This window comes from Drosophila pseudoobscura, chromosome 3 (assembly GCF_009870125.1).
Source record: "Drosophila pseudoobscura strain MV-25-SWS-2005 chromosome 3, UCI_Dpse_MV25, whole genome shotgun sequence".
Taxonomy (NCBI): domain Eukaryota; kingdom Metazoa; phylum Arthropoda; class Insecta; order Diptera; family Drosophilidae; genus Drosophila; species Drosophila pseudoobscura.
In genome coordinates this window covers 11758780-11786293 of record NC_046680.1, presented here as the reverse complement: position 1 = coordinate 11786293, position 27514 = coordinate 11758780, and the positions used below count along the sequence as shown (strand labels likewise).

The 27514-nt window shown below is 46.6% G+C and overlaps 3 protein-coding genes across 5 annotated transcripts; 2 read left to right on the top strand and 1 right to left on the bottom strand.

Annotated features, from left to right (window-relative positions):
• Positions 1-73: 73 nt before the first annotated feature.
• LOC6898461 (E3 ubiquitin-protein ligase RNF25) lies at positions 74-2263 on the bottom strand. Its single transcript, XM_002138468.3, has 3 exons — positions 2154-2263; positions 2024-2092; positions 74-1961 (listed from the first exon to the last, which is right to left on the bottom strand). Exons 1-3 carry the CDS (start codon positions 2159-2161, stop codon positions 926-928), a joined length of 1113 nt encoding a protein of 370 aa, XP_002138504.2. The 5' UTR covers positions 2162-2263; the 3' UTR covers positions 74-925.
• A 1950-nt stretch (positions 2264-4213) lies between these two features.
• LOC4804372 (sodium-dependent neutral amino acid transporter B(0)AT3) lies at positions 4214-16768 on the top strand. Of its 2 annotated transcripts, XM_015184360.2 has the most exons (10): positions 4214-4563; positions 9163-9467; positions 10301-10533; positions 10610-11187; positions 11552-11699; positions 11785-12146; positions 12204-12366; positions 12437-12640; positions 12897-12965; positions 13139-13531. In XM_015184360.2, exons 2-10 carry the CDS (start codon positions 9197-9199, stop codon positions 13142-13144), a joined length of 2034 nt encoding a protein of 677 aa, XP_015039846.2. In that variant the 5' UTR covers positions 4214-4563; positions 9163-9196; the 3' UTR covers positions 13145-13531. The 2 variants fall into 2 exon arrangements, with proteins under 2 accessions (XP_015039846.2, XP_001360945.4); XM_001360908.4 differs by lacking the exons at positions 12897-12965; positions 13139-13531 and adding an exon at positions 14288-16768 and having other exon boundaries at positions 4215-4563.
• A 1171-nt stretch (positions 16769-17939) lies between these two features.
• On the top strand, positions 17940-25810 carry Pepck2 (Phosphoenolpyruvate carboxykinase 2). 2 transcript variants are annotated; one of them, XM_001360906.4, is made up of 2 exons: positions 17940-18384; positions 23843-25810. In XM_001360906.4, exons 1-2 carry the CDS (start codon positions 18350-18352, stop codon positions 25725-25727), a joined length of 1920 nt encoding a protein of 639 aa, XP_001360943.2. In that variant the 5' UTR covers positions 17940-18349; the 3' UTR covers positions 25728-25810. The 2 variants fall into 2 exon arrangements, with proteins under 2 accessions (XP_001360943.2, XP_033233269.1); XM_033377378.1 differs by lacking the exon at positions 17940-18384 and adding an exon at positions 23528-23725.
• The last annotated feature ends 1704 nt before the right edge of the window (positions 25811-27514 follow it).

Below are 27514 nucleotides of genomic sequence, written 5' to 3'. Positions count from 1 at the left end.
AAAAACTATAACATAAAAAAATAGTGTGTTCAATTCTATTTCCGTTTCCCCCACAGTAAAATACAGCTGCGTATTCCATGATTTTGGTAGTTGATTTATTCGTTATGGTTCCCAATCGTAGTATTTATTTGACACATTGAAATTGAATTTTCGATACACGAGTATGAATGTATAACCCTGGTCGATCCTTACGGATGTCGGTACAGGTCTTTTTTTCTACACAAACACTCAATTAATTACAACATTTAATGTGTGCACGCATGCTAATGATAATGCCCTGCCTCTGTCTCGGGCCTCATCTACCTTGACATCTGCCTTTCTTTCCTTCCTTTAACTGACTGACTAGATGGGGGGTCATTCCAACTTCAAGTATTCGTTAGTTTGGGTTTTATTTGTGGTACTAGCTGCTGCTAGATAGGGGGAGATAAATATTTCTGCTAAAGATTGAGAGCAATTACAGATTATGCGTATAGGAATATCAATATCATTGTCTTCTTGGCCATCGTGTCTCTCGTGTGTATCGATTGGTATGGAGTGGTTACGTCAACGCCAGCGCTGCCAGTTGGTGCTGCTAAATACATGCTTGCTTGCTTTACTCTCTAGCTATCAAACCTAGTCATCCTCATCCTAATAAATATAATCATAATCGTAATATCGTCTCGGCATGGTGCGGTGCCGCAAGTCTTTTGCAAACCATTACAAATATCATTATAGTTAATATACAACTAAATATCAATGTTAATAGAAAATTAGCTAACCCGGTTCGCTAAAGCTAACTAAACATAAATACAAACATAAAATTCACAGAAACGAGTGCGCCTCACGAAACTAAAAGTCTGTTCTGTCTGGGATGGTGCTGGATTGTGTATTAGCAGCATGGCAACGCAATGGGTATCCGGAGCCGCATCTGTCCTGGGAGCCATTGTCACCTGGTAGGCCCAGAGCAGGCAGACTGAGACTTCGTCTGCTTTCCTGTCCCTGTAGTTGCTGCACTGCTTCCGCCTGAACTGCCACCAGCTGAGCCAGGGTTTGGCTCGCGATCGCGGTCTGCACGATGGTGGTGTCCGTGGTGCTGATGGCGCCTGTTGCCACGATAGTGTCGACGATTGTGATGTTGATAGTTGTTATTAGTCGGCTCTGCCATGACACGATGTGTCTCCTGCACAACTGGAGCAAAGGTGCTGCTGCTTGTGGGTTTAAGGGCTTCGTCCTTGGATGGTCCCTCCAATTTCTTAGCGGCCTCCGCCTCTTCACGACGCCGACGTCGTCGTACATCTTCCTCGGTCTCAATGGAAATTACAGCAGCACTGTCGGCCTTTACATCAATGATGGCGCCGCGACTTTTTTGCTGCAGATACAACTGGGACATGCGCTGCTGCATTTCCCTAAGCTCTTGGGTCACTTTGAAGTCGGGAGCATTGATAAGCTCTGAGGGCGGCATGGCGCATTTTAAGCTGTCCGACTCGTCACTGATGTGTTCACGACAAACGGGACAAAGGGCCTGGAAGGGATCAGCCGTCTTCTGCAGCCAGGCGGGCAGCTTTTCAAACTCCTCCTGGTAGTTGCGCCGTAACGCATTCAAGTGCCTGGCTAGGCAGTAGCTGTGCAGGTAATGGAAGCACTCGGTTCGAGTGAACTCGTCGCCCTCAGCGAATCCGTACAGACAGACCACGCACTGTCCGCTGGGCAGGTTGCTGCCGGTCAGATGCTCCCTCACCACCTCAATCAGGTCGAAGACCACGGGAAAGCCCAGCGACTCCTTAATCTTCACATTGCATGCGGTTCGTATGGCCTCCAGGCGAGCGTCGTCCAGTCCTCGGGGACGAAGCAGTTTGAATGTGGGACTGACGTCTGGGTAACCCGGCGTCGGCTGCACCTGCAGTGTGACACATATGTACTGCTGTTCGTCGTCCTCCCCAGTCAGCGGAAGAACCGTTGTCTCGATTAGGTCCACGTCGCCGCTTTTGAGGAACGGTAATTTCCGTGTTTAGTAGCATAAAGATTTGTTTTTCAGATAACCTACCCGACAGTGCGCTTGATACAAACATCGTCCATTAGAATTGCTTCCAGCGACTCCACCTCGTCTTGTAATCTGTGGGAAATCATTCTCCGTTAAAGTAAACCCGCTCTCCAAGCATTTCTCATTCACTTACGCGTCCATGGTATTCGGATTTTGCTGATTTTGATTATTTTTGAGTTTTAAAAAATCGATTTGGGACCCCTGCAAAAATTAGCGTCAGTGTGACCTATACTCAGAAATATACCAAAATATACCGTCCCATTTTCAAAATATACCGTAAATATACTGATAATTCAAGTTCGATTTTACATATTCCTCGTTTTCTTTCTTCGGTTGAATATTTCTAGCTATATAGAACATTTAGCCATGCCCACATAATTTTAGCTCATTGATGAATCAATTTTCTACACAATTGGATAGTTTTTAATCCTTGCTTTTATTGTATTTTGACTAAAACAAGGTTTAAACAAAATAGTTCAACAAAAAAAACATTCGCAATGTTGCTAGTATTTGAAGACACGATGCGTGTATATGCCTTTGTATACCCTATTTCGTTAATTTTATATGAAGATGCAACGTGATTTAACAAGAAATTTTCTCAAATTGATATGTTTTTGACTTATTCATGTGTATTATTAGTATCTTGTATAAATTTATGTAGATCCTGATACCTACTGAGCCTTGGAAGACAAACGTATTCACAATTCTATATCATCCATTTACCCCAGGGTATGTGTGCATGAAACAAGCAACATGTTTGTGTATGGAATGAGACTCATTGTTGCAATAGCGAAACTGCGGCGAATCGGGTATTGCCTATATTTCAAGCTATATAGATTTGCCCACTTAGCTTTATCATAGATAAATGCATTTTCTACAAGATTGCTTCTTTTAATTACCTTTATGTATTTTATTTTGACCAAAAAACGGTTTTCAAGTAAATGTTGCCGCAACTTTTGTGTATGGAATGCGCAACATTTGTGTATGGAATGAGACTCATTGTTGCTAAAGCGAATTGGGGTGAAATGCGGCGAACTGCGGCGAATTTCGGCGAATTCAAATTTTCTCATATTCTTTGTTCCGTTGAATAATACTATCTATATGGAACATTTAGCCATGCCCACGTAATTTTATACGATTGATGAATCAATTCTATACATGATTGGCTTATTCGAAATACTTGCATTAATTGGATTTCTATATAACATTGAAAATTAAATTAATGGTTTGATGAAATTGACAAAAATACCATGGGAGCGCGGCGAAAACCAGTATTTCTACAGTATGACCCTCAGAACAGCACCGAAATATACGGTCTCATTTGAAAAATATACCGAGTGGTGCGCGCCAAATATAACTTTTTTGAATGTGAGCGACAAGGATTTAAATGTTGGCATTGCCGATTCAACAAATACGACGATTCCCTCAATTTTGATATTCCGTCGAATATAAATAGCTATGTAGAACATTAAACCATGCCCACATAATTTTATCCGGTTAATGAACCTATTTTCTACTTGACTGGCATATTCTAGACAATCGCTTTTATTGGATTTCTACTTAACGTTGAAAATTAAATTTAATAGATTGATGAAATTGACAAAATACACCGATATACCGTAAATTTACCATCGCATCCATAGTGCAACGCCCTTCGATAGCGCGATATCGATATCAGCTGGCGCTGAAAAGGATGCAATGGAAAATTTATGTTTTGGCGGCACTTTAAAGACAAATTCTGAATACATTCAAGTATTCAATTCTTTGAACAATTTAATGAATGTATTTTACAGCTCTCGAGTTATAGTGCTCTTTTTTCTTTTATTCTCTCTTGCTCTCTACGGCAGTTCCTCCGAACTACCCCCAAAGCCGAGCAGCGGCATTTTGGCAGCTTTCAACCCCCTGATGGAGTGAGTGCCACGTGCTTCCCTTAGCTTTTGGCCTCCTTTCACGCACACAAACACACGCACTGGCAGCAATCAATGAAAGTGAAGCTTTGCCCAAATTAAACATAGGAACTCTATCCGCATGTGAAAAATTTCCATGCACTCCGTACATTCATCCTGTGGCCCGTCGTCCTGCGTTAGCGCCCGTGCCCGTCTCTCGGTTCTGGTGGTGGTGGATTCTCGCTCGGCTTTTCACCACGGCAACGTCGCTCGAGAGCTTCTGGCTGGCAGTGCTATCACGGCGCCAAGCGTTTCGTTTCACTTTGTAACAGAAAGCTCAAATCAACGGTCGTGTCGTGAAAATTGGGCAAAGCTCCGTGTGAAAACGCTAAAATTCCTCGAACGAAATTGATTTGTGCGTGTGTGTCCATGGTTATTAGAGTGCATTTGATCTAAAGCAAAGTATTAGAGAATTGCAGAGTGCATTTTGGATTCACGGCCACACAGAGGTTTTCCAAGTTGCCAAAAACGTTGTCTGGAAGGGACAATTGTGCCATTGTGCTTATGCGCGTGTGTGTGCCTGTTTTTGTGTGAAAAATCCGCCCTTAACAGCAGCCAGCCAGCAAGGATCCCGAAGCTAAGCCAAGTCAAACTTTGGTACGTTGGTACGCCAGCACGTTGGACAGCAGCACATTCTGCCCGTCCTGACGTGTCCTGCGCACTCACACACACAGCGTAAACTTGTTTGCCTATCTCTCTCTCTCTCTCAGTCCCAGTCCCAGCCCCAGTGGCAGTGTTAGTCTCTTTCTTTCTCCTTCCGAGAACTTGTACATAATGAGCGGCGCTCGTATTTGTGAGGCACGTGGAATTTCCAGTGACAACAGTTTATGCAAATTGCTTTCAGCAACGAATTCAATTGTTTCGTGCCCTTCACGCCAACGAAAATCTGCATTTCTGTGCATTCGCATTCGTATTCGCATTCCAATAAAACCAAGGAAATGCGAAAATTCATCAGACCCAATGCGATTGTAACAAATATATACTCGTACGACTTTGCACGTTGGTAACAGGCAGGAAGCAACATTTTCGATCCATGTGCCCGAGAAGAACAAATTGGTATGATGCACAATTAGAAGAAATAGAACTAGATTTTGGCAAGATTTCAGCATCAAGTGATTAATCATGGGGCGAGCCAGCGAACGCAAGCAAAATTTGAAATTGATTCTCTATGAGATATGAGCATCAATTTATAAATTTACAAACCAATTTCCGTAGATCTTACCTCAGGCTCCCGCCACTCTGTCTCTCTTTGTCTATCTGCTTCTCTCTCTCAACCACTCATCCTCTCACCCACTCACCCGCTAAACCTTCTGCTACCTTTGGCTCCATGTGGCAAAGTGAAATTGCATTGAGGCTGGCAATGGCATTGGCTGAGGGGTTGTTTTAGCCAAAAAGCTCAGACCTCCCCTCCCCACCTATTTATGTACCTCTCATCCTCAACAGGCCAACAGTTGATGCTGTGCCAAAAAGCAAGAAATTGAACTTTGTGCCTGTCTGACTGCAATCCCGCCTCCATGCGAGCTAGAGTGAGAGCGAAAGTTGTAGGTACATACATATGTACGCGTACATACATTGTCGAAGTATATAAGGCACTGGCATATAAGTTATTTTGGCTGGCAAGTGCATGTGTCCGCTAGCTGCATGCTCCTGAAAAATTAATTGTTTTCTCTTTGTTTTGATTGAAAAAGGCAATGTTTCACCAAGATATTTGGACTTTCGAGAAGAGAGAACAATGTTAAGATAGTTCCTGGTTATGTTTCCTTCTTTATCTTATGATAATACAAAATTATGTAGAACAAGAACCAAAGACATGAAGGACTCATCAGGCTAAAATATAGCTTATTTATATACGCTGTTTGGTTTGCTGACGGTTCATATTGAGTTTCAGCTTAAAAAACTTTCCGTCCGTCAGACATCTGCTGCGTTTATTTGCCTTCTATCGAAAGCGGCCCAAGCTTAAGAACGCGTAAACAATCCGAATCGGTGCGGGGCTGGGGTACACAATCCTAAGTGGAGTTGGATTTCAAAAGGGATGGAGGGAGTGTTGGGCTTGGATCTGGGTAGCTTAATGCGTCCAGTGCCGCTCCAGGAAATCCGGACAGCGACTACCCACCCACACAATTGCAACAAAAGCCCACTTCAAGGTCAAACTCTCTCTATCTCTCTCTCTCTCTCTCATTGTATCTCTGGGAAGCGGGTAGCTCGTTCCTGTATGGGGGTTGGGGCGTTCAAAGATTTTTCGGCCACATCTCGCCGTCGACTGGCTAAAACATTTACTTTGCATTGTCGAAGGGGCGCCCCCAAGGAGGGTAAGAAGGGCGAGAGCAAAGGGCGCACATTGCATATTGGCAGCCGAACAACTTGCGCAATCTTCCCCACTCTCTGCTCTCGCTGCATCTGCACTCTGAGCAGATCGGATCCCAAAATAGCCGCAAATATGGTATTATTAGTTGGAATTTTGAAATGCTCATCGTGAACAAACCTCTGTGCGGTGCGCACAGGGTTTATTATTGTGTACGCGAACAAAAGCCAATAAAATGTACAAAATCGATTGCATAAACAAAAAATATTTCATTGGCAATCAAATTGCATGATTTATGCAGAATAGAAAAACACAGCTGGTCGCTGGTTGCCGGTCGCCGGTCGCCTCTCCAACTTGAACCGAAAAGTGTTCCAATCGATTTGGCCTGGAACACGCCATGTCATCAGATTTGTGCCCCTTAATCCGCGCTCTCCCGCTCCGCTCCTCCCCGCCCTCCGATTGTCTCTTTTTTAGCTATTTCGGTGGCACTTTAACCGGGAATAAGCTTTAAAGCCATCCCCTGCTGCTGTTGCGCCTGCTGCTCCTACCCCCAACACCGGGTCGGAAAGGGGATGAACTTGTTTTTTGTTGTTGTTGAATATCACTTTTGGAACGACGCAATTACGTTTGTCCTTTTTGGCGGTGTTTTGTTCAGGAGCGCAGGCTTTTATACCTGTTTACGTACACTCTAATACACACACATATTTAGGATGTGTGTGTGTCTGTTTATGGATTGGTTAGCCTGGTAAATTTCCATTCATATAAATTTCCATCGCTTGGCCAGCCATTGTTCTTTGGGTTTGAATCGGTTTCAAAGCCAAGCCAGAATCAGTGGGACTCGAGGCGGAGTGGAGTTGTATAAGCAGTGCAACACAATTACATCCTGTCAAATTCAATCAAACTTATTCTGATTGTGCTTTCAATCTTTCAATCATAGCCGCAGTGCGCCCCTCATTTAGCAATTTCCCTTAACAATGAGTTAAGCATTGTGTTTCAGTCTGTTCTATGGGAGGTGCAGGGGAAGGTCTAAGTGGGCTAAACCGTTCCAATGACAGGGCCAGGGTCGTTCTGTGACCGTGTCCGTGTACGGGTCCTGCTTGAGCTTTATATTTAGAAACGCCAGTGGCGTGGGCGTGTGGCTGGTGTTGCGGCAGGGTGGCTGTGGGAATATTGCGACGCAAAAGAAACAGCAATCACAGGAGCTTAATATTTCCACACATTGGTTTACGTAACGTCAATTGGATTGTGTAATCAGCAGGCGACGGGCTAGAGAAGGAAGCAAAGCGCCGCACCGCGCCGCACCGCACCGCACGCAAGCAAACAAATGTTGCAGTGTGTCTGAAGATGGAGATGGAGGGGACTGGCTGGGAGCTTGTGGCATTGAACGCACTCCACGCTCCAAGTCCTTTTATTATCTTTACCCTCGGGGCTGGTCCCATCGTGGTGCTGTTCCTGGTCTGCCATCTACTCTGAATTAACGAGCTTGTGGTGCAATTTTTGTGTTTGAGCTTTGTGCATTTTGCATTTTGCATCCACGAGATACATTTATGTGCGCTGCCTGCCACTGTGTGCAGTAATTGAATAAATATTTACACCCACCCATCCAGGGGGTGGGCACGGGTGCCCAGGGGGCTGGCTGTTCGATACCACTAACGCAGTTGTGGAACAAGTCAGCCATCAAAAGACGTCATAGCGCATTACGTATACGCAAAATAATGAAGAATCGGAAAAGAATATATAGACCGTATAGTGGCGCTCTGTGTCTTTGTGTTTGTGTGCAGATGTACATATGTATGTGTGCATACACAGAGCTATCAATGAAGCGGCAGGACGCCAAAAGCTTGCCAGAGCTTTCCTCTCTCTCTTTTGGCATTGCTCTCTAGCTATGGTGGGATTCGATTCTGCTTCTTGCCAGACAGCTGCTGCTGTTTCGCGACAACACACCCGCTCAGAGAGAGAGAGCAAGAGAGATGGCTCTGGCGCTGGCGGTAGCTCACTTCCTCTCTTTGTCGCTTGCTCTGCTGCGTCCTCTGGCTTTACTACGTCAGCAGAGCAGAGCAGAGACGAGCCTCCAAGTAAATAAGCCAACATATACACACATATGTACATACATACCTAGTATATAGTACATAAGGCTGCCCTGCCGCCGCCTCCACCCTTTATTTACTTTATGTACGAGTTTGTGTGTTCTAGTCTCGTGTCCTCTTGCTTTTCTCATTGCTCTTTCCATTTGCAACGACCTTCCGTAGGAGTCAACACTTTTTGGCCCTACACACTGAGCAACAAGGTTCAGGAAGTCACGATTTCTGGGCGTTTAGGTCTTAGATGGGTGAGGTGGTTCAGTGACTCTCCGTCCGCGCAGCGATTTGACGATTGTGGGGCCGGGTGTCCTTCGTCTAAGCGGGATGTGGAAAGATAAATTTCCTATTAACTTTCTGCCGTGCGTGCATAAAAATTTTGTTCATTAAGAGAGAGATTAACCAGCAGAGCAATATGAAAAACTTTATGAATTATGCAGGAGCGAGTACTCACCTATAAGTAGTATGTAGATTCGCCAACTTCCAAAGTTATAGGAGAAAAGAAATGGGTAGGGAAGGAGAATTCGAATTACAAGTGCCATCGAAAAGTTTCCATTAACCAGAGGAAAACCCGCCTTAATGGCTAGCAATTAGGACACAAATTGAGTTAGCAGCCACTAGAAGAGGTCTCAAGGACGCCCCACCACTGAAAAGAGCAAATGCCAGCGCGCACACACACATATGTATATCGTTTATTACATATACATTCGTACACTGGCACACATTCACACCCGAGGAATATTGATCAAACAGAGTCCCGCCGGAGAATCATATCCTTGTATTGGCCTTTTCCTAATCGGCTGCTTCATTTTTCAGAAACCACGGCGCGACTTGAACCACCCGAGCGTTGATGGCTGCCACCAAAATCATCGATGCACCGCGCAACGGCCACGAGATGGCTCCATTGAACACAAGGGCACGGGGCGATGGGACCCACGGCGTGACCATCGTCCTGACCGCCCCGCAGCGCAACTCGGTACAGTCGGTGGACATTCCGGGCGGAGATCCGGAGCGGGCCGCCTGGAGTGGCAAGATGCAGTTCTTCCTCAGCATCATCGGCTACTCGGTGGGCCTGGGCAACATCTGGCGCTTTCCCTACCTGTGCCAACAGAACGGCGGCGGTGAGTACACACCCGTGGAATGTCCATGGAATGCCATGCACATGTTCGGATTACCCGAACTGTCAGCAACTGCCACAAGTGCATATCGCTGCAGTTTTTTCCAATCAATGTCTGCACCCAACCCCAAAGACCAGCCCCAACCCAACTCCACTCCACTGCCAATTTGTTGCTTCTGCTGGCGTCACCTGTGCGATAACGCTAATTCTACAGACTGCAGGTGGTACCCCCACCGCTCCCTTTGCTCCCCCTCTCCCTCCCGACCGCCCTGTATGGCATATCCAATATCATGTGGCCAACGAACTACATATATGTATGAGCAGCTAATAAAGTGCACAGCTTTGACAATAACATTATGGGATTTAATGTGCACTAATTGCATAGCTTTATCATCGCGTCTGGCGGGTCCGGAAAACCCAATTGTGGGGGCCTTGTGGAGGAGCTTTGCATCGGCCCACTGGGGAAAGGGGAAGGGCACACGCCCCGTGTCGAGCACGCACATTTCTAGTGGGAATTCAACCCCGCCCCGGCTTTAATTCAATTACAAACTAGAGAGAATGACCAAATTGCCATCGCAGAGTACTCCCAGCGGGCCCACAGGTGACGGAGCAGATTAATATTTAATTATATAAGCCAAGAATGCACCAGACGTACAAAAAGTGTTGGAGCAGATGCATTTGTACCTTCATGACAATAAATTCCTTCTGACTTGAGCAGAACACGATTCAGAAGAGCAAATGCAAATGCAAATTGATTTCGTGTCACGTCACTCAAGTGGACTTTGGACTTAATCCGCACACATTCACCCGTTCTTACATGCCCTCTACCACACATAGGTGCATTCCTGATACCGTTCATGATTATGCTGATACTGGAGGGAATACCACTCTTCCTCATCGAACTGGGCATGGGGCAGCGCATGCGGCTGGGCGCGTTGGGGGTGTGGAACACCATCCATCCGTGGCTGGGCGGCATCGGCATCTCGTCGTGCATTGTGACGCTGTTCGTGGCCCTGTACTACAACGTCATCATCACGTGGGTCTTCTTCTACCTCTTCAACAGTTTTCGGGTGAGTTTTCCCACACAGATAGGGATCTCGAAGAGATCTGCTTATAAGGTGTTTCCATCGTTCCATACTCCCCTAGTACCCCCTGCCCTGGTCCACCTGTCCGACGAATGGCACTGGATTCGCGCTTGAAGAGTGCGCCAAGTCGTCGGAGACAACGTACTTCTGGTACCGCACCACCCTGGACGCCGCCCCGTCCATGGACGAGCCCGGCGGCCTCAAGTGGTGGATTGTGCTCTGCCTGATGCTCTCCTGGACCATCGTCTTCTTCATCGTGATGAAGGGCATCCAGAGCTCCGGCAAGGTGGTCTACTTCACCTCGCTCTTCCCCTACATCGTCCTCACCATATTCTTCATCCGCGGCATAACACTGCGCGGCGCTGGCGCTGGTCTAATGCACATGTACACGCCGAAGGTGGAAAAGCTGCTGGAGCCAACGGTGTGGCTGGACGCGGCCACCCAGGTCTTTTACTCGTTTGGCCTCGCCTTCGGCTCGCTAATAGCCTTCGGGAGCTACAACACGCCGAAGAACAACTGCGTCCGCGACGTCCTGCTGGTGTCCGTCTGCAATGCAGTCACAGCCATCTACGCGAGTGTCGTCATCTTCGCCATTCTCGGCTTCAAGGCCACCATGAACGTGGATCGCTGTGTGGCAAGGTGAGTACAGCAGCAGCAAAGCAGTACAGCAGTGCAAATGGCTGGGGTGGGGTCAGCACGCATCGGTGGACAGGCACCTGGGATAGGTCATCACATCATCCAATGTTGACCAGTTGTAACCGGCACGAGGCTTTGTCTCCGTGCCTATTTACGTATAGTCGTATCAATGGACATCTGGGTATTTGTGTGCCCTTCCGTTCATTGATATTCGAATCGATATATGGAATCGCGGTCGTGTCTGTCAATTTGTATCAATTAATGGTCCCACGCTGAGTTATTTGCAATTGCTCTTGAACTGTCCGGCCGTGTCCGTGGGCTCTAACCGACTTAAACCGGTCTTCGTCTTTGTCTTCTGCCCCCACAGCAACACGGACATCCTCGTTAGGCATGCGTTTCTGGAAAACAAGAACGCCACCACCCTGGAGTACGAGCATGCGATGGACAAGCTGAACGACACGGAGAAGACCCTCTTTCAGCTGAGCGAGTGCACCCTATCCAAGGAGCTGGACAATGTGAGTACTCTCCTGGATATGCCTCATATTGCATCCCTGCATCCCGCAGTAATTCATCGTTATCCTCCTTCCTCCTCTGCTTTAGGCCGCCGAGGGAACGGGCCTGGCCTTCATCGTGTTCACCCAGGCAATTGTGGAGCTGCCGGGCGCCCCCTTCTGGGCCGTGCTCTTCTTCACCATGCTGCTGTCGCTGGGACTGGGCTCGCAGATCGGCATCTTGGAGGGCATGCTGTGCACCCTCTTCGACATAGACATTATCAAGCGGGTTAAGAAACAGCATGTCACTGGCGTGGTATGTCTATTCTGCTTTACTGTCGGTTTCATCTTCTGCACAGGTGCCGGGGAGTACTGGCTCAAGATGTTCGATTCTTTTGCCGGCACCATTGGTCTGGTGGTGGTGGCCCTGATGGAGATGATCGCCGTTATCTTTATCTACGGACACGAGCGGTGGGTACCCCTGAAAGCATTCCCTCAAGACAAGTCCTACAAGTCCTCTGCCCACAGCTTCACTGAGGACATCTATCAGATGACTGGCTACAGACCCGGCCTCTACTGGCAGCTTACATGGCGCTACATTGGGCCCGTAATCATGGTCTGCATCCTGGCCTCGTCCATCGTCTTTATGGTCATCCGCAATCCCACATACGGAGCTTGGAATGCCGAATTGGTGGGTTCATCTCTCATTGAAGTCTCAACTCTGCCGCTTGCCTGACACTTGCTTTTCAATTTGAATCCAGGGTGTGGTGGAGCAGAAGGAATACCCCAGGTGGGTCATGGGCATCGCCCTGTCGATGATCATGGCCGGCGTCCTGCCCATGCCCATTGTGTTCCTCATGCGCAGCTTCCAGTGCCTGAAGGTGGACCTGGACATACACCAGGGATCGATCCGGCGCAACGAGACAACCGCCTCTACCAAGGAGATGATTGACAACGACGATGATGTAAGTCCCCCCATTATCTGTTCGCATTCGAGATGCAGCTTTCTTTATACTACCATTTGGTGTGTTGTTTGAGCGTTCAAATTGAACCTACATCTAGGCTAAGATAATGCCCAGCTCTCTCTGGACAATAAGTGTAACTAATTGTGTCTTTCTCTCACCTAAAAAACATTCCTCACACTTGCGCTTGATTTTCCTATCTGAAAATGCTTCAAACAAAACCAAAAACCAAATACAAATCACGCTCATTGTCGTACAGAATATGAGTCCGGATATGCCACCGCAAGATTCATTAGCGGCGACACGCTTCACAATTGGAGACTTCGAAGTAAGTTGTGTCTTGTCCTGGTCAGCCATCCCCCAATCCCCCAATCCCCGGATCCCACACTCCCCACTCCCGCCACATGCACCTCTCTCTATAGACACTAACGCTAATCACACAATTCTCTGCTCTTCTTTCCCCCTATGCTCCTGTGTCCACACTCATTGGTCAATGTTTAGAATTAGAACGAACCGAAACGAAACCCTGGAAACGTTGTTAATTAAGTGCTGCGCCAAGTTTTAAAGATCCTCCAGAAATTACTTAGAAAACCAAACAGAAAACATAAAACAGAACCCAGTTAATCCCTAAGATAACACGAAAAGTAGTTAGCTCTAATGCTCTAATTCGCATGGCCCCACACCAAAAGACACCAAAAGACACCGATCACCGATCACTGATCACCGAACTAAGGACAGTGCTAAATTCCACGCGCCGTGTGCCCAAAAACTGCGTAGTAGCCAAACCAAACAGAGAATGCTCATTCCTCAGATACTCCCTCAACTACTCAATCCAATCTCAAAACCACTAAGAACTAACCAACGCACAGAAATTTCTCGTAGCTAGCAATCAAATCAACAAATCAACAAATCAGCAAATGCAAATCAATGCTTTTTAAAACTGACATAGAAATATATTTAAATTAAATTCAATATTAAGCCAGCGATAAGGGCCAGGCCAGGACAATTATTTACAAACGTTATGTTTAGGAAAAAGACTAGCTAAATCGCTTGAGCAGGTAGGGGCCTGAGAGGGCTCAGCAGATATAAGTAGGGCAATGAGTGTATATATAAATGAAATGGTCAGATACAGGCAGTCAGTCCAGTCCACACAGAAGGCAGTACAGTACTTTAATTGGCGGTCCAGCGAGGCAAATTTACAGGTAAAGTAAACAGTCCAGACCGCAAATACGATACGAAAACTGTCATAATTTTCCATTTAGTTTGTTCGTTTGTTGGTTCATTGTTTTAGATGTTTTTGTTGTACCTGGTACACTAGTACCCAAGTACCCATGTACCCCTCTAATTAATTCTATGAATGTGATAGATATGATTATATTTTGTACATTTTACATTCTACATGTAAATATTGTACATTTTACTTGTTGTGCTTTTAATAAGTTTAAACCGAGCGCCATCTGTTGGATGGGTGGGGAGCTTTTGCTTGTAGAATATCAAGTATACGCCGCGTGGTGTCGTGGTCTCATATGATTTATGTATTATAATTTGTACGATATTCTTGATTTAATTTCCTAGAGGACCTTTTGTTCTTTTTTTTGTTTGCTCATTGCGGTCCCTTCTAATCCGTTTTCTGCTCTCCAATCCAATCAGGAGGACGATGAGAACGATTTCAGCGGACCCGCCCTGGGTGGCCACGTCAAGACCCAGAGCGACTTTTCCGACGACGACGAGGAGGACAAGCCCATGACCATGCGGATGATGATGATGCGTCCAACAACAACATCGAACGTGTTAAATGTGCCAACAAGCAGAAAGCAGCAGAACTACAAAAAGGATGCGTACGATGTGTAGACAGCTGTTCATGTGTTCAGGTCTACATCGAACACATATAGGACGGGTCCAGGTGTGAAATGAAATGAAGTGGAACCCCCCCAGAGACAGGAACAGAAACAGAGCGAACGCAATGGCAAGTGAAATATTAATTAAACTGAGAGTAGGGAAGAGAGAGAGAGAGAAAGAGAGAGGCAGGGAGCTGGAGTGGAGCCGTGCCGAGATGAGCGCAAACATTTATAAATATTTACTCTAAGTATTTTAACATAATTTAAAGCTAAACTAAGAAACAGAAAGAATAAACTGAAGAGTTTGAATTAATTGAATTCTAGTTCGAGTGCGTAACTAAAATTGTTAAACCGTATTTTTAACACAAACTGAACTCAAACTAAACTAAAACTAAACCTAAACCAAGCAAACTAACTAACTCGCAAATAGCGAGTACAATGAGCTGCTGTGCTGTGGAAGAAGGAAAGCAGGACAGGACAAAATTAAAGAAGAAAGAAAAGAAAAGGAAAACTATTAAATAAAAGGGGTTGCTAAAAGTTTCGATTGGATGATTATGTAGCGTAGCATTTAGTTGGAATGCTTTAAGCTTTACCATTAGACACTCTAACACACAAACTGAAAGTATTTCTGGTTTCCCATCCATAGCCCTCACCACCCCACCCCACCCCACCCCACCCCAACCACTCTTCAATAGCAAACGCTTTGTAGTCGACTTAGGAAAGCGCATTTCCAAAGAGTTTAACTCGATATTTAGTTTAGTATAGATCTACTGTCTGTTATTATTTGGACTTCTTACATACAACACTTGGGAGTGCATGCCAAGACCCCAATCTATTAAATCTAACGAGATCTAGAAACAGAGTTACACAGTTTAATGTTAATTCAAACAAACAAGTTACACTCTATAGACATTTTAAGCTCTAGCTGCGTTGAGCGAGATACAAGTAAATACTTATTGAACACAAAGATACATGGAATGTGTGATATTCTAAATAATATCCTCAGAACTTAGTCTAAGCGAGAAACCTTATCGATTTCACTTAGGTTTTAAGACTCTTCGATCCCCTCCTCCCCGCCCCCATGCAGCCACACCATATCTGTTCTCTCAACCCCATCTTTATCTCTATTGTCCGCCCCACCCCACCCCACCACTCCCCGCTCTTCTGATTGAGCCACCCAAGTGTATTTTACCATATACCAACAGAACAAAACAAAACGAGAAAAATAAACTGCTGTGAATAGATTTAGTGGTGGTAAAGCTCTACTGAAGAAGGGAAACCATAAAGCTAATATTTAACTAGTTCTTAAGCGGCACTCGACACCACACCACACCATCCACTCACTTCCGTTCACTCCGAGAACTATCTGACTCGGACCCGTTCCCCTTACCATTCCCAATTCGGTTTCCACCAAATGGTCTTCGTGCAATCCTTATGCAGAACTGTGCACCACACCCCCACCTCTTCGTAACTTTCTCTTATTTCGTTAAGGTAGGGGTAAAGGCAACGTAAAAACTGAACACAGAGATTAATGATATATGGAAATATGTAGAATCAAAACACTTGGAACATGGAAAGTACTCAAAGTCAAATGCAAAATGACACAACAGAACAGAATAAGATTGAAGATGTTGAAGACAATAAGACAATTATAGAAATATACTTATAATATGGCCTCGTCGCGGTGTGAGAGATACGAGTATCCCAGCCCATAGCCTAGCAGGAATTTTATCCATTACCATTCAATTTTTGAGGCCATCAATTTTGTACACCTTCATATAAATAGTCAAGATGGGCCATACCGATTGGTGGCGCTAAAAGAGAGATCAGAAGCTGCTCATTAACAGATAAAAGATAGAAAATACCATTCTCCTCACCTCCATCTATCCAAGAAACACTTATCCTGAAATCCTCGCAATCGCAATCGCAATAGAAACCGAAACCAAATATCAATCAATTACTACATACCACATAATAACAAGCCTAAATGTATAGTTAACTTGTTTACGCCACTATATATACAATACCTATAGGTATATACATATAGTATATACAGTACATATAACCTATATACATAGCTCTACTATACCTACGTATAATTATTGTATATCAATTATTGTTGTAGTAGAAGTGCGCAACGGACTCGTGTAAATTTGATTGTATTAAAACACACTGCAAAGAGATGAATACTTATATAAACCATTATTATACCGTATGCAGGAAATGATTATGATTATGATTAATAAAGATATTTCAAGATTAGTGCGTTAAGTTGAAGAAGAGCAAAACGAAACTCGAGTGTTTTTCTTAATCCCGTCTGGGGACGTCCGACGTTCCTTTCTAGAGTCCATGCGTAATCTGCCCTATACTGGACCCACTGTACCACTGTACCACTGAACAATGGTTCTATAGATGGCACGTTTCATCCGCGGATTTGATTGGATTCCGATTGACGACGACAATGCCTTGAGATTTGTATTTGGTGTGCCGGCCCCTGGTCAAGGCACCTTGGATCGGGAGCAAAAAATTACCGATTAGGCTTATCACAGTGGGGAAAGTTTTGTTTGGTTTTGCCTCCAAAATAACATGCAATACATATGATTATACAAGTGATTATACGATCGACATCGGGCCGTGTCCGGCAGGGAATGGCATTGTTATTATTATCACGGCTGACAATTGAAAAGAGAACTTTAGTTTCTACGAAAAATCAATAGAAATATCCACATGTTTCATTGGTAAAACTACCGGCATATTGAATATCTCACTTATTAATAAAGAAAATATGGTTCATGGTTCATTATTAATAATCACTTGAGTATTTGTATCCCCAATTATATCAGCAAACCGAAGTGATTGTGGGAAAAGTGAACCCAAGGAGGGATTGGCACCCCCGGTTGACCTTGGTGGATCGGTAAGCGTCTTTATTGGACAGAAGCATCGTAAACGGCATTGGCCTATAAATATGGTAAAATACCTGCTGTATAAGAAGTGCTGCTATCGATCGGTTGATAAGGGAACATCCCATACTATTATGGGAAGACAAATGCAGCAGCAGCAGCAGAATCCTCAGATTAGAGGCTGATCCGCGATGGCGTAACAGCAGCTCCATCGATAAGAGCGGCTGAGGGACCGACCGTCTGCGGTTGTGCAGGCATTGCGAAAGACCTTTGCAGACCTGCCAGACAGGTATGCCCGAAGGGGGCGTGGCCAGCATAGCGTCCCGTCGTTTCTGGTGGTTTCCGAGCTGTGCCACCGCCGAGCGGGCGCATGCAGTGGGCGGCACGTACCAAGCGTCAGCTGCAGTAGACTCGGGCCTGGCCTGGCCTTATCTTATCAGAACGCAAAACATACGTCCCCATATGTTTCTGAACCGATTCGGATCCGATCGGAGCGGAGCACAAGAGCACAGAAAAGACACAAATCGAAACGAAAACAGAATGTTCATGTTTGTTACTTGAGCGCAGCGGCCGGCGCAGAGTGCCGCAGTTTGGATTGTTGTGGCAAAGCAGAAACAAGTGCCCCGCACAGACAGCAGAAGCTGAAGCGCAACAAGTTCCCCAGAGATTGCCACGCCAACGACACGCCACGCTCCACGTTGCACGCTTTGCGAGCCCCTTAATCAATTTGTTAAAAGTGCATTTCGTGCGGCCGCCGCAAGAAAGTTTATAAATAAGTAAATTCAAATTAAGTTGCAATTTCATCACATTAAGAGTCGGCAAAAAACGAAGTGGCAAACGGAACGAAATAAATCAATTAAAGCAACCATAAAATTGCAAGTGCGCGCCAAGTCGCCAAGTGAAAGCAGTTCGAGGGCCGGACGAACCACAACTACGACACCGACAACGACCCGCAACCACAACGAAGTAGCAGAATGCTCCTCAAAGGCGTGCAGCTGCTGAGAGGCGGGTGAGTCTGGCGGGAGAGGGGGCCTCGATTTCGATTTCGTGGGAGGTTCAATGTCATAGCCAAGAAACCCGGGGGCGGGGGGAGGCGGGAAACTGTGCCATTAACAAATTGTGGTTGATGAAATACCTTGCTGACTTTGATAACAGAAGGAGGTACCCGTGCATAAATATATTACATCCTATATCCGGATAAGGTGTGCTTTTTCTTTCGAACGCTAGTATAAGATACTCGCCGGAAAACACTATGTGTTATATGCAATATCTCGTAAACACATATTTACTATATTTTTACGAGTGGTATGTTGAGGATAAATATGGATATATGTAAATATAAATATGGAAACGCACCTTTATATCTGTTAACTACTTCCAACCAACTGCTTGGCCAATTTAATATACTCCCCAATTAAGGGGGATCTGCACACTACGAGTATATGGCATTGTGGGGCCCACTTGGCTTACACACCTTGGCATTGATAATCACAGTTTGTAAAGTAATCCATCGTTATAACCTACCTCAACTAAAACTGTGTATATTTACTGACCAGGGTACCCATTCCCTTGATCGTTCTTATCGCATGGGGGAAAATTCCATGTGAAACAAGCACAGCTAGCATCGTCATCCCCTTCATGCTCGAAGCGAGACACAGCAACAGATCAACAGCAACAACCACATCAATGTTAATGCCATTCGTCTGCAGCGACAAGATCAATGCACTCTCTGCGACACAAGCTGCAATGAAAAGCTCATCTTCTGTCGCTCTTTTGATTATTTCTGATTTCCCTCTCGCTACAAAGCTCAACCTCAAGTAGGCTGCAGATAAGCTTGCATCTACTTATGAAGGTTAATTAATTACAATCAGAATTCGCAATGGAGACTTTTGCGAACGTTAATCGTGTAATAAGAACTAATTTATTGTCGAATTTAGTTCAAATAAGTCAATTCTTTTGTAAAATACCGACATGGAAAACCAATTGGGAATTCGACTTCCTTAATATCTAATATCCATTTTCACCATACAACATTTAAACGATTTGCTTCTGATCGTATTCACCAACATAATAAATGAACCGCCAGTGTAAAGCTCTTCCGATCACTTGCACCCAAGACTCAAACCAAGCCAAAAGCTTCGCGTCTTGCGCGCTCTCTTACACACAAACAGGTTGTGCTTTTATTATTGTATTCGTTTGCTCTTATCACGCTCTTGATACCCTTGCAGAGAGTATTTCTCAAAAAATAATACGTGGGTATATTAATATATAATACTAGTACGCACTCGTTTCGCTCTTGTACGTTGCTCGCCCCCCACTCGATTCGTTTTGATTCGATATGATTAATATATTGGATCGAGATAAATCGATCCAGATAAAGATCGGATGACTAAATCATGTTGATAATATACAATGACCAATGGCTTTCAAGAGTATCAGTTAGTTCGGCCTTCATTTCTTTATATTTTATTATTTTTGTCGTTTTGTTGTGACTCGTTTTCTTTGTCCTCTTTGTATTTCTGGTTCTCCCTGTGTGTGTGTGTGTGTGTGTGTAAGCAATCGCTGGGAAATAATCAGGCGAAATAAAAATAAAAACAAAGCGTTGCATGTATGGGTTTTGGGGCCGCATGGCAACAAGTGAATTGAACTGTTGCTGGCGTTTCTTGACGGTTTCTTTTGTGGCTTCTGTTTTGATGGCCGATTCATGCGAGTGGCGTGTTTCAGTGCTGCCAGCAGAGATCCAGAAAGCAAGTTTGAGGAAGGAGCACTCATAGCTGCACCAGATCATTCGAATTCCTGCCATTGTCTGCATATTCTGATTGAGGTATCCGTATCCGCCAGAAACTTGGGCCGATTCGCATTGACAGCTTTGTTTTGAGCTTTGAGTAACTTCAGAACTAATTCTGACGCTGTGCCCACCCTGATGATAACCTTTAGACACAGCGACGACGACGACAACGACAATGACATCGACAACGACAACGACAACGACACCGACGAAATGGCAAAGACAACAACACAAATATTATTGTTGACGCTGAATGGGACGGGAGCCTATTTCTCTAGCCGAGCCCCCCCCCAACAAAACATTCAATAATAAATAGCATTACTTATGCATGCACGAAAGAAATCAAAACAGTCTTAAATATGATGGTTCCATTGTCTGTTTTCTGCTTATGCATACATATGTGTGTGCAGGCACGCGCCTTCCTCCCCCTAATTGCTGCCCAACTCCACTCCCACATCGATCAAAGAATTTGGGGGGGCGATACCTAGCAACACGGGAAAAATGGCTTACTGTGATTCCATTATCAGTTAATTGTTTGTTTACTACGTAGTGGCACAATTTCTGGAACTTTTCAGTGCCCCCCCCTTGATAAGATTATTTTATACTCAATAGTGTGGGGCATGACGCTTCGCTTCTAATGATCCCAAAAACTGAGTCATCCCATTCAGCAATTGGTGCAGCTGTAGTCAAGCAGCGTTGATGCTATTACATCCACTCCACAGCAGTCCCTAGTCACTGCCCCAGTATTCCATGGAAGAGACTAGACCCACATTAGGGAGCTGCGTCTGTCCATTACCTTATACACATTATGTGACTGGCGGAACAGTTTAATCTACCCCAGAGCGTGGGCCGTCCCGTCTGGGGGCCGCTTATCAGCTGGTAAACAAAATTCAAGCGAGTCGATGCCTTTTCCTGGACTTTGATATGCGGTAATGAGCTTGTTCTATTTCAGCAAACTATCCTCAGAGTCGCTACCAATTGATTCCAGTTCGAACCGGGTTTCCCGTATCAGTTTCTGCGCAGGGTCTGGCTTAGAGAAGGGAAACCAAAGTAAAATGTATGATTAATTGGATATTTTTAGAAATTTCCTGTTTCAATAAATGCAGATATATGTATACATATTTGTTTTTTGAAATCGTACGCAATATATATGACGCTGATCAGAATCGGCCAGTGGAAATGTTTGCAACCGTCGTCAGTCGTAAGTTCTAGGGTTTCAAATAGGAAAACGATAAGATAAGGGGCTTTCCTCGTGATCAGCTCTCACGTCACTATTACATTGTAAGCGATTCGATTCAGACTAACCCTTGCCTAATATTCGATGGGCGTTTGTCTTCAAACGATAGCTTCGCAGTCGATAAGGACTCAGGGGCAAGCAATCTTCTGATTGTCCGTATTCCGTTCAGTGCCGAATCTAAGGCGGAGGGCCAAGGCTATTGAACCCCCACCTAAAACCAGTTTTGAGAATCTTTTACAATAATACCAGAAGTACAGTTCCGTTTCCAAATTTATCATTTTGTTGTGGAAAATCTGTTGAATCAGCTGACACGCTTAAGATCTGTTGCCAAGTGTGCATATACATACGTATGTATCACTATTTATATTCCTCGTCAGAGATATGTATGTATGTACGTTTTCCATATAAAAACTCATGCAAATTAACTGAAGGAAACACGCGCTTTCTGAAAATTCTTCGTATTTTCTTTTCGCAGTAAAAATAAAAGAAGACCACTAACGACACAACGAAGCATAAAATACCCTAGAAAAATCCATCCTTTCTTTTAAATGCTCTAAGTGCTTTCCCTGTTGAGAAGTAGGGACTCTCTGGAAGGGCAATCGAAGGCAAATATAAACCGCGTGATAGAGAGATGGAGGGAAGCGGTCAACCGACCTCGAACATCTGTGGCGTCATGTGGATAGTAGTGAATGATATGATGGGGCTGGCTAGCGGGAGATCTTTTTCGAATCCATTTCAAAAGGCAAAGACATGCGTTTTCGCGCTCTCATTCCGCGGCGCAGAACTGTTCTCTGTTATCGCCCGAGCTATTGAAGACCTCTGGCTACGTAGCAGTTTCGGCTTCCAATGGAGGCGCGTGTCACTAATCAAGCATTGGAGGGGCATCGTCGAGTGCTGCCCAAATAATTAGCTTCTAGTGTCAACAGCGATCTGTATTTGACGCGGTGATAGTCCGCTTTAATTTGGACTGAAGCGGTTTAGCGGCTTAGCGGTTTGGGTGGTTATCAGTGCCGTGCCCCAATAAATAATACGCTCTAAACGTTTACTGTTTGACTAGCCATCCCTAGTGCCACGGCACTCATAAATGGGTCCGGCACTTGCAGATAAAATTTCCACACAATGATCGTAGATAAAACCCAGACATGGGCCAACAAATATATAAACAAAGTGTATTCTGACTAATTCTGGTGGCTTCAATTTGTAACTAGCCATTAATAGTTTGGGGCTCATTTGGGGAATTGGCATAGCACAGCCAAGGGCAGCCTTCATAGCACCTCACTGGCGTGGCAGACATCTTGGGCTAATATAGAAACCAGGCCACATTCGTCTGGCTGTCGTATTCGTGTGTGTGGAGCACGCGGCGGAGGGAACTGCGCAGTTCCGAAATTATAAAACATATACATATGTATGTACATTTATTTGGGAATATTTCTTCAGCTAGCGCCCAGACAGTCGCTGTCTGTATGTCTGTGACGTCACGAATGGGGCAGCCCTGAACGCGTGTAAACTTATCGTTTTGACGATGGACTGGGTCTGGGTGGGGGCGAGGTTCGGTGACTTGCCATGGACTTTGCACTGTGTAACGTATCAGAGAGCGGGAGAGTGGCTATTGATTGTGTCTCTACAATGTGTAACATGGAGGTACAATGAGAATGGAGAATGGACACATACATATGTATGTATGTAGATACATGTACTTGTATGTATGTAAGCATACGGGTAGGGTACTCTGCCGGAAGTTGGGTCTACCTGCTCTCCTATCTTTCGATGCAAGTGCCCCAGCTGATGGCGTCGCAACCATAACAGAGAGCACAAAGATCGACGCTGGCTGACGAAACATTGCATCATTCTCGCAGAGGCCCAGAGAGTGAGCAACAGTGATTTGCTTCCTATGAAAGTGACGCTGATGAAATGCGAGGACGAGTATCTCTCAGTCGAAGGCTAGTGCAGGGGAAACTCCCCATTTCCAGTCCCATTCCACGTCCACCAAGATCTCTGTGCGAAATGTGAGAAGCCAGTTTCTGAAGCTCTCAAAACCAGACCGACCAGACGAACAGCTGATCCAGCAGTCAGTTTGGTTTTTTGTTTTTTGTTTGCTTTCAGTTTTCTGTTTTTATTATGTCTTTATTGAGCAAACCGTCTGGCTTTTGCCGTTGACTGTTTTTCAGCGGCTATGCGTGCCCACTTAGAATTTGAAATCACGTTACGATCTCTCGCTCTCGCTCTGGTGGTACAGTTGTGCTCGGCTCTTGTAGTGCGCTATCGCGACGATCCACAGCACAGCTGTCGGATAGGCTGTTGTGGGTGAAGGTCTTGGCACATTAGGTAGGCCCGGCACGAAGATAACCCAAACTCTTTTTACATTCTACCTGTCGAATGCAGCTATTACCTAACTCTGATATTACCTAACACCTTCCCTCGCCATCTGTTCTTTTTCCGCAGCCTCGTTGGCCCACCGAAGAGCTACAACTTTCGACTGGTCTGCCGCTCCCTGTCCGTCCAGTATGGGGATGCCAAGGTCCTCACTCCCGCCGTCAAGCAGTACGTGGAGAAGTGCGTCGATCTGTGCCAGCCGGAGCGGGTGCACATCTGCGACGGCAGTGCGGGGGAGAGCAAGTTGCTACAGGGCCTCATGCTGAAGCAGGGAACTATTCTGCCGCTGCCCAAATACGACAACTGCTGGCTGGCCAGGACCAATCCGGCGGATGTGGCGCGTGTGGAGTCCAAGACGTTCATCTGCACCGAGCGCAGGGAGCAGACGGTGCCGGTGACTCCGAAGGCGACGCCCGGAACTCTGGGGAACTGGATCTCGGAGGCGGACTTGCAGGCGGCCATCGGAGAACGCTTTCCGGGCTGCATGAAGGGACGCACGATGTACGTGATCCCCTTCAGCATGGGACCCGTGGGATCGCCGCTCTCAAAGATCGGCATTGAGATCACAGACTCGCCCTACGTCGTGGAGTCCATGAAGATCATGACGCGGGCCGGCAACCCAGTTCTGGACGTGCTCCGCGAGGGCGATGGCCAGTTCGTCAAGTGTCTGCACTCGGTGGGCACACCCAAGAGCGGTGTGCAGGTCCAGTCCTCCTGGCCCTGCGATCCCGAGCGGACGATCATTCTGCACAAGCCCGCCGATAATGAGATAGTCTCCTACGGCTCGGGATACGGCGGAAACTCGCTGCTGGGCAAGAAGTGCTTCGCCCTGAGGATCGGCAGCACCATTGCCAAGCGTGAGGGCTGGCTGGCCGAGCACATGCTCATCCTGGGCATCACCAATCCCGAAGGAAAGAAGATCTACGTGGCAGCCGCCTTCCCGTCCGCCTGTGGAAAGACCAATTTGGCCATGATGACGCCTAGCCTGCCCGGCTATAAGGTGGAGTGCGTGGGCGATGACATCGCCTGGATGAAGTTCGACTCGAAGGGCGTGCTGAGGGCCATCAATCCGGAGAACGGGTTCTTTGGAGTGGCGCCTGGGACGTCGCGGGCCACAAATCCCATTGCCATGGACACGATCTTCCGCAATACGGTCTTCACCAATGTGGCCTCCACCTCCGACGGAGGCGTCTATTGGGAGGGCATGGAGTCCGCACAGCTGAAGGACCTGACAGTCACCGACTGGCTGGGCAAGCTTTGGTCGAAGGAGTCGGGCAAGCCGGCCGCCCATCCCAATTCCAGATTCTGCACTCCCGCCACGCAGTGTCCCATAATTGACCCCGCCTGGGAGGACAGTGCCGGCGTGCCGATTTCCGCAATTCTCTTCGGGGGCCGTCGACCCGCAGGAGTTCCACTCGTATACGAGGCCCGCGACTGGACGCACGGCGTCTTCATCGGCGCTGCCATGAGGAGCGAGTCGACTGCCGCGGCCGAACACAAGGGCAAGGTGATCATGCACGATCCCTTCGCCATGCGCCCCTTCTTTGGGTACAACTTTGGGGACTATCTGAGCCACTGGCTGAGCATGGAGAAGAGGGGCACGGTGCCCAAGGTCTTCCACGTAAACTGGTTCCGCAAGAGCAGCGAGGGCAAGTTCCTGTGGCCGGGATTCGGGGACAACTCGCGCGTCCTGGACTGGATCTTCCGGCGGGTGCAGGGCGAGAAATGCTTCGAGGACTCGCCCATTGGTCGTCTGCCTAGCAAGGGTGCCCTGAACGTGTCAGGGATCGAGGGCAACATTGATCTCTCCCAGCTCTTCGATCTTCCCAAGGCCTTCTGGCAGCAGGAGGCTCTCGAGATTGAGCGATACTTCGAGGAGCAGGTGGGCGGCCATCTGCCACGCCCCGTGGCCGAGCAGCTGACGGAGCTGAAGGCGCGTGTGGCCAACATGTGATGTGTGTGTTCCATAGGTTACTCTTTCTAATCTAAGACCTAATTGCGTAAAATAAAACGAAACGATTTTTATACACCAACAAATTCGGCATCGAAGACATTTATTTCGGGATGGGATCGGTATTGGGGCGTGGCCCAATGGCTTATCAGTGTCCGCCGCGACGGAGGCCCGTCCGCAATTGGCGTAAACAAGCGTATAAATCCAAAATGGCTTTTAACCCGAGTTATCAGAAGATCGCAGCGATGGAAAACAAGCAAATAAAATGCCACAAGAATCCAAAAAGTCCCAAGAAATCCAAAGAAAGAACTGTCGAAGGCTGCATGGGGACCGGTACGGGGACCCACTCCGGGTTGCCAGGGCCTGATTATCGACGGGACGAGTGTGGTGTGATGTTCCAACACCACGCCTCGGTTCGATAACGGTCGCTGGCACGGGCCTTCTTCTGTTGTTGGCAAGAACAAGAAGAGATCCGGGCTGTGCTCTGGCCGAAGGGGGGCTTGTAAAACTGAACCCCTAGGAAAATTTCCTGGTTGCCAATCAAGATCCGGGTTACAGACAGTGCCAGCTCTATATTTAGACGCCCCTAGAGGCTCGTCAGCTGATAACCCTCCGCCTGGCTGTCCCACATACAGATCACTTGGGCACATAGTACATGTACATGTGTATTTATTACGTTCCCTGTCTTCCAGCCCTGGAGCTGGGGCTGGGGAATGTCTATTGACGTAAATGCAATATAAGATCGACTCGGCAGAAACGCGCTTGCTGTGTGGGTGAGGAGAGGACCAGGTGGAGGAGAGCGTAGAACAGGAGCGGAGACAACAGTGCCAGAGTCCGGCAATTAACGCCGATGATGAAGATTATCAGACATCAGGCACAACTAGAAAAACAAGTCCATAGTTTATAAATAAACCGCCAAAAAATTGCACGACGCGTGTGTGTGGAACTGGAAATGGACCAGTCCTACTAGGTGGAGCGGGGCCGCAGAGGGAGTGGACTGGGCTTGGGTTCCCCAAGGCCTGCTCGATACAGTCCCTTCTGTGTCTGGATCTAGGGTAAGTGAACGGCGGAACCGGATTCGCAACGGTTTCCCGAAAGGGACTGAGGCAGCATGGAGCGGGGCAAAGTCGTCCGAACGGCACCTTCATTTATCCTTCCACGCGGGGTTAGAGCGAGAGAGCGCGAGAAAACACATGACAACCATTCGCGGCTATTCTTGGGCCCCGGCAAGAGTCACATGAATGCGTTGGCCTCCAATCCGGCCACGGTCAACGGTGTAGAGGGGGACCAGCAGACATCATCACACAAATTTTCCGTCACCAGTTTCGCAAAAAAAAATAAAAACCGAGAATATTTTCGATTTGGCACTGGTCCAAGGAGAGAAAAAAATTGAATTGAATCCGAGTGCGCCTCGTGATGTTTTGGAGGCGTAGGAGGGCGCGTGTGGAGGCCTCCATCCACTTATTGCACCGCAGATTGGACCAGAACATACCCACATACCCCTACATGGGTTCTTCAGGTGCGGATGTGGACACAGCTGTTTCGGTTAGAGCCGCACCCGCTCACACCCTGTTGCCGTATAGTGGGATCTATTTTTGCCAGGCCCCGCGTCCAATAAAAGCATAAACAACCAAAAACAAAGTAATTAAATTAACAACGGGAAAATGGCAAAACATCAAAATAACAACAAATGCCGCGGCTCAGTGCGGCTCTTATCAATGCTCGATTGGCCCGAAGTCAGCGGCAAACACACTAGAAAATGCTCTCTGGTACTTGAGCTGTTGCCAGGT

Coding starts and splice junctions, on each gene's coding strand:
- LOC6898461 (XM_002138468.3), bottom strand. Junction 1,962..2,023: donor TGTATCAAGCGCACTGTCGG/GTAGGTTATCTG, acceptor GTTCCTCAAAAG/CGGCGACGTGGACCTAATCG.
- LOC4804372 (XM_001360908.4), top strand. CDS start 9,197: ATGGCTGCCACCAAAATCATCGATGCACCGCGCAACGGCCACGAGATG. Junction 10,534..10,609: donor ACCTCTTCAACAGTTTTCGG/GTGAGTTTTCCC, acceptor ATACTCCCCTAG/TACCCCCTGCCCTGGTCCAC. Junction 11,188..11,551: donor GTGGATCGCTGTGTGGCAAG/GTGAGTACAGCA, acceptor CTGCCCCCACAG/CAACACGGACATCCTCGTTA.
- Pepck2 (XM_001360906.4), top strand. CDS start 18,350: ATGCTCCTCAAAGGCGTGCAGCTGCTGAGAGGCGG. Junction 18,385..23,842: donor GTGCAGCTGCTGAGAGGCGG/GTGAGTCTGGCG, acceptor CTTTTTCCGCAG/CCTCGTTGGCCCACCGAAGA.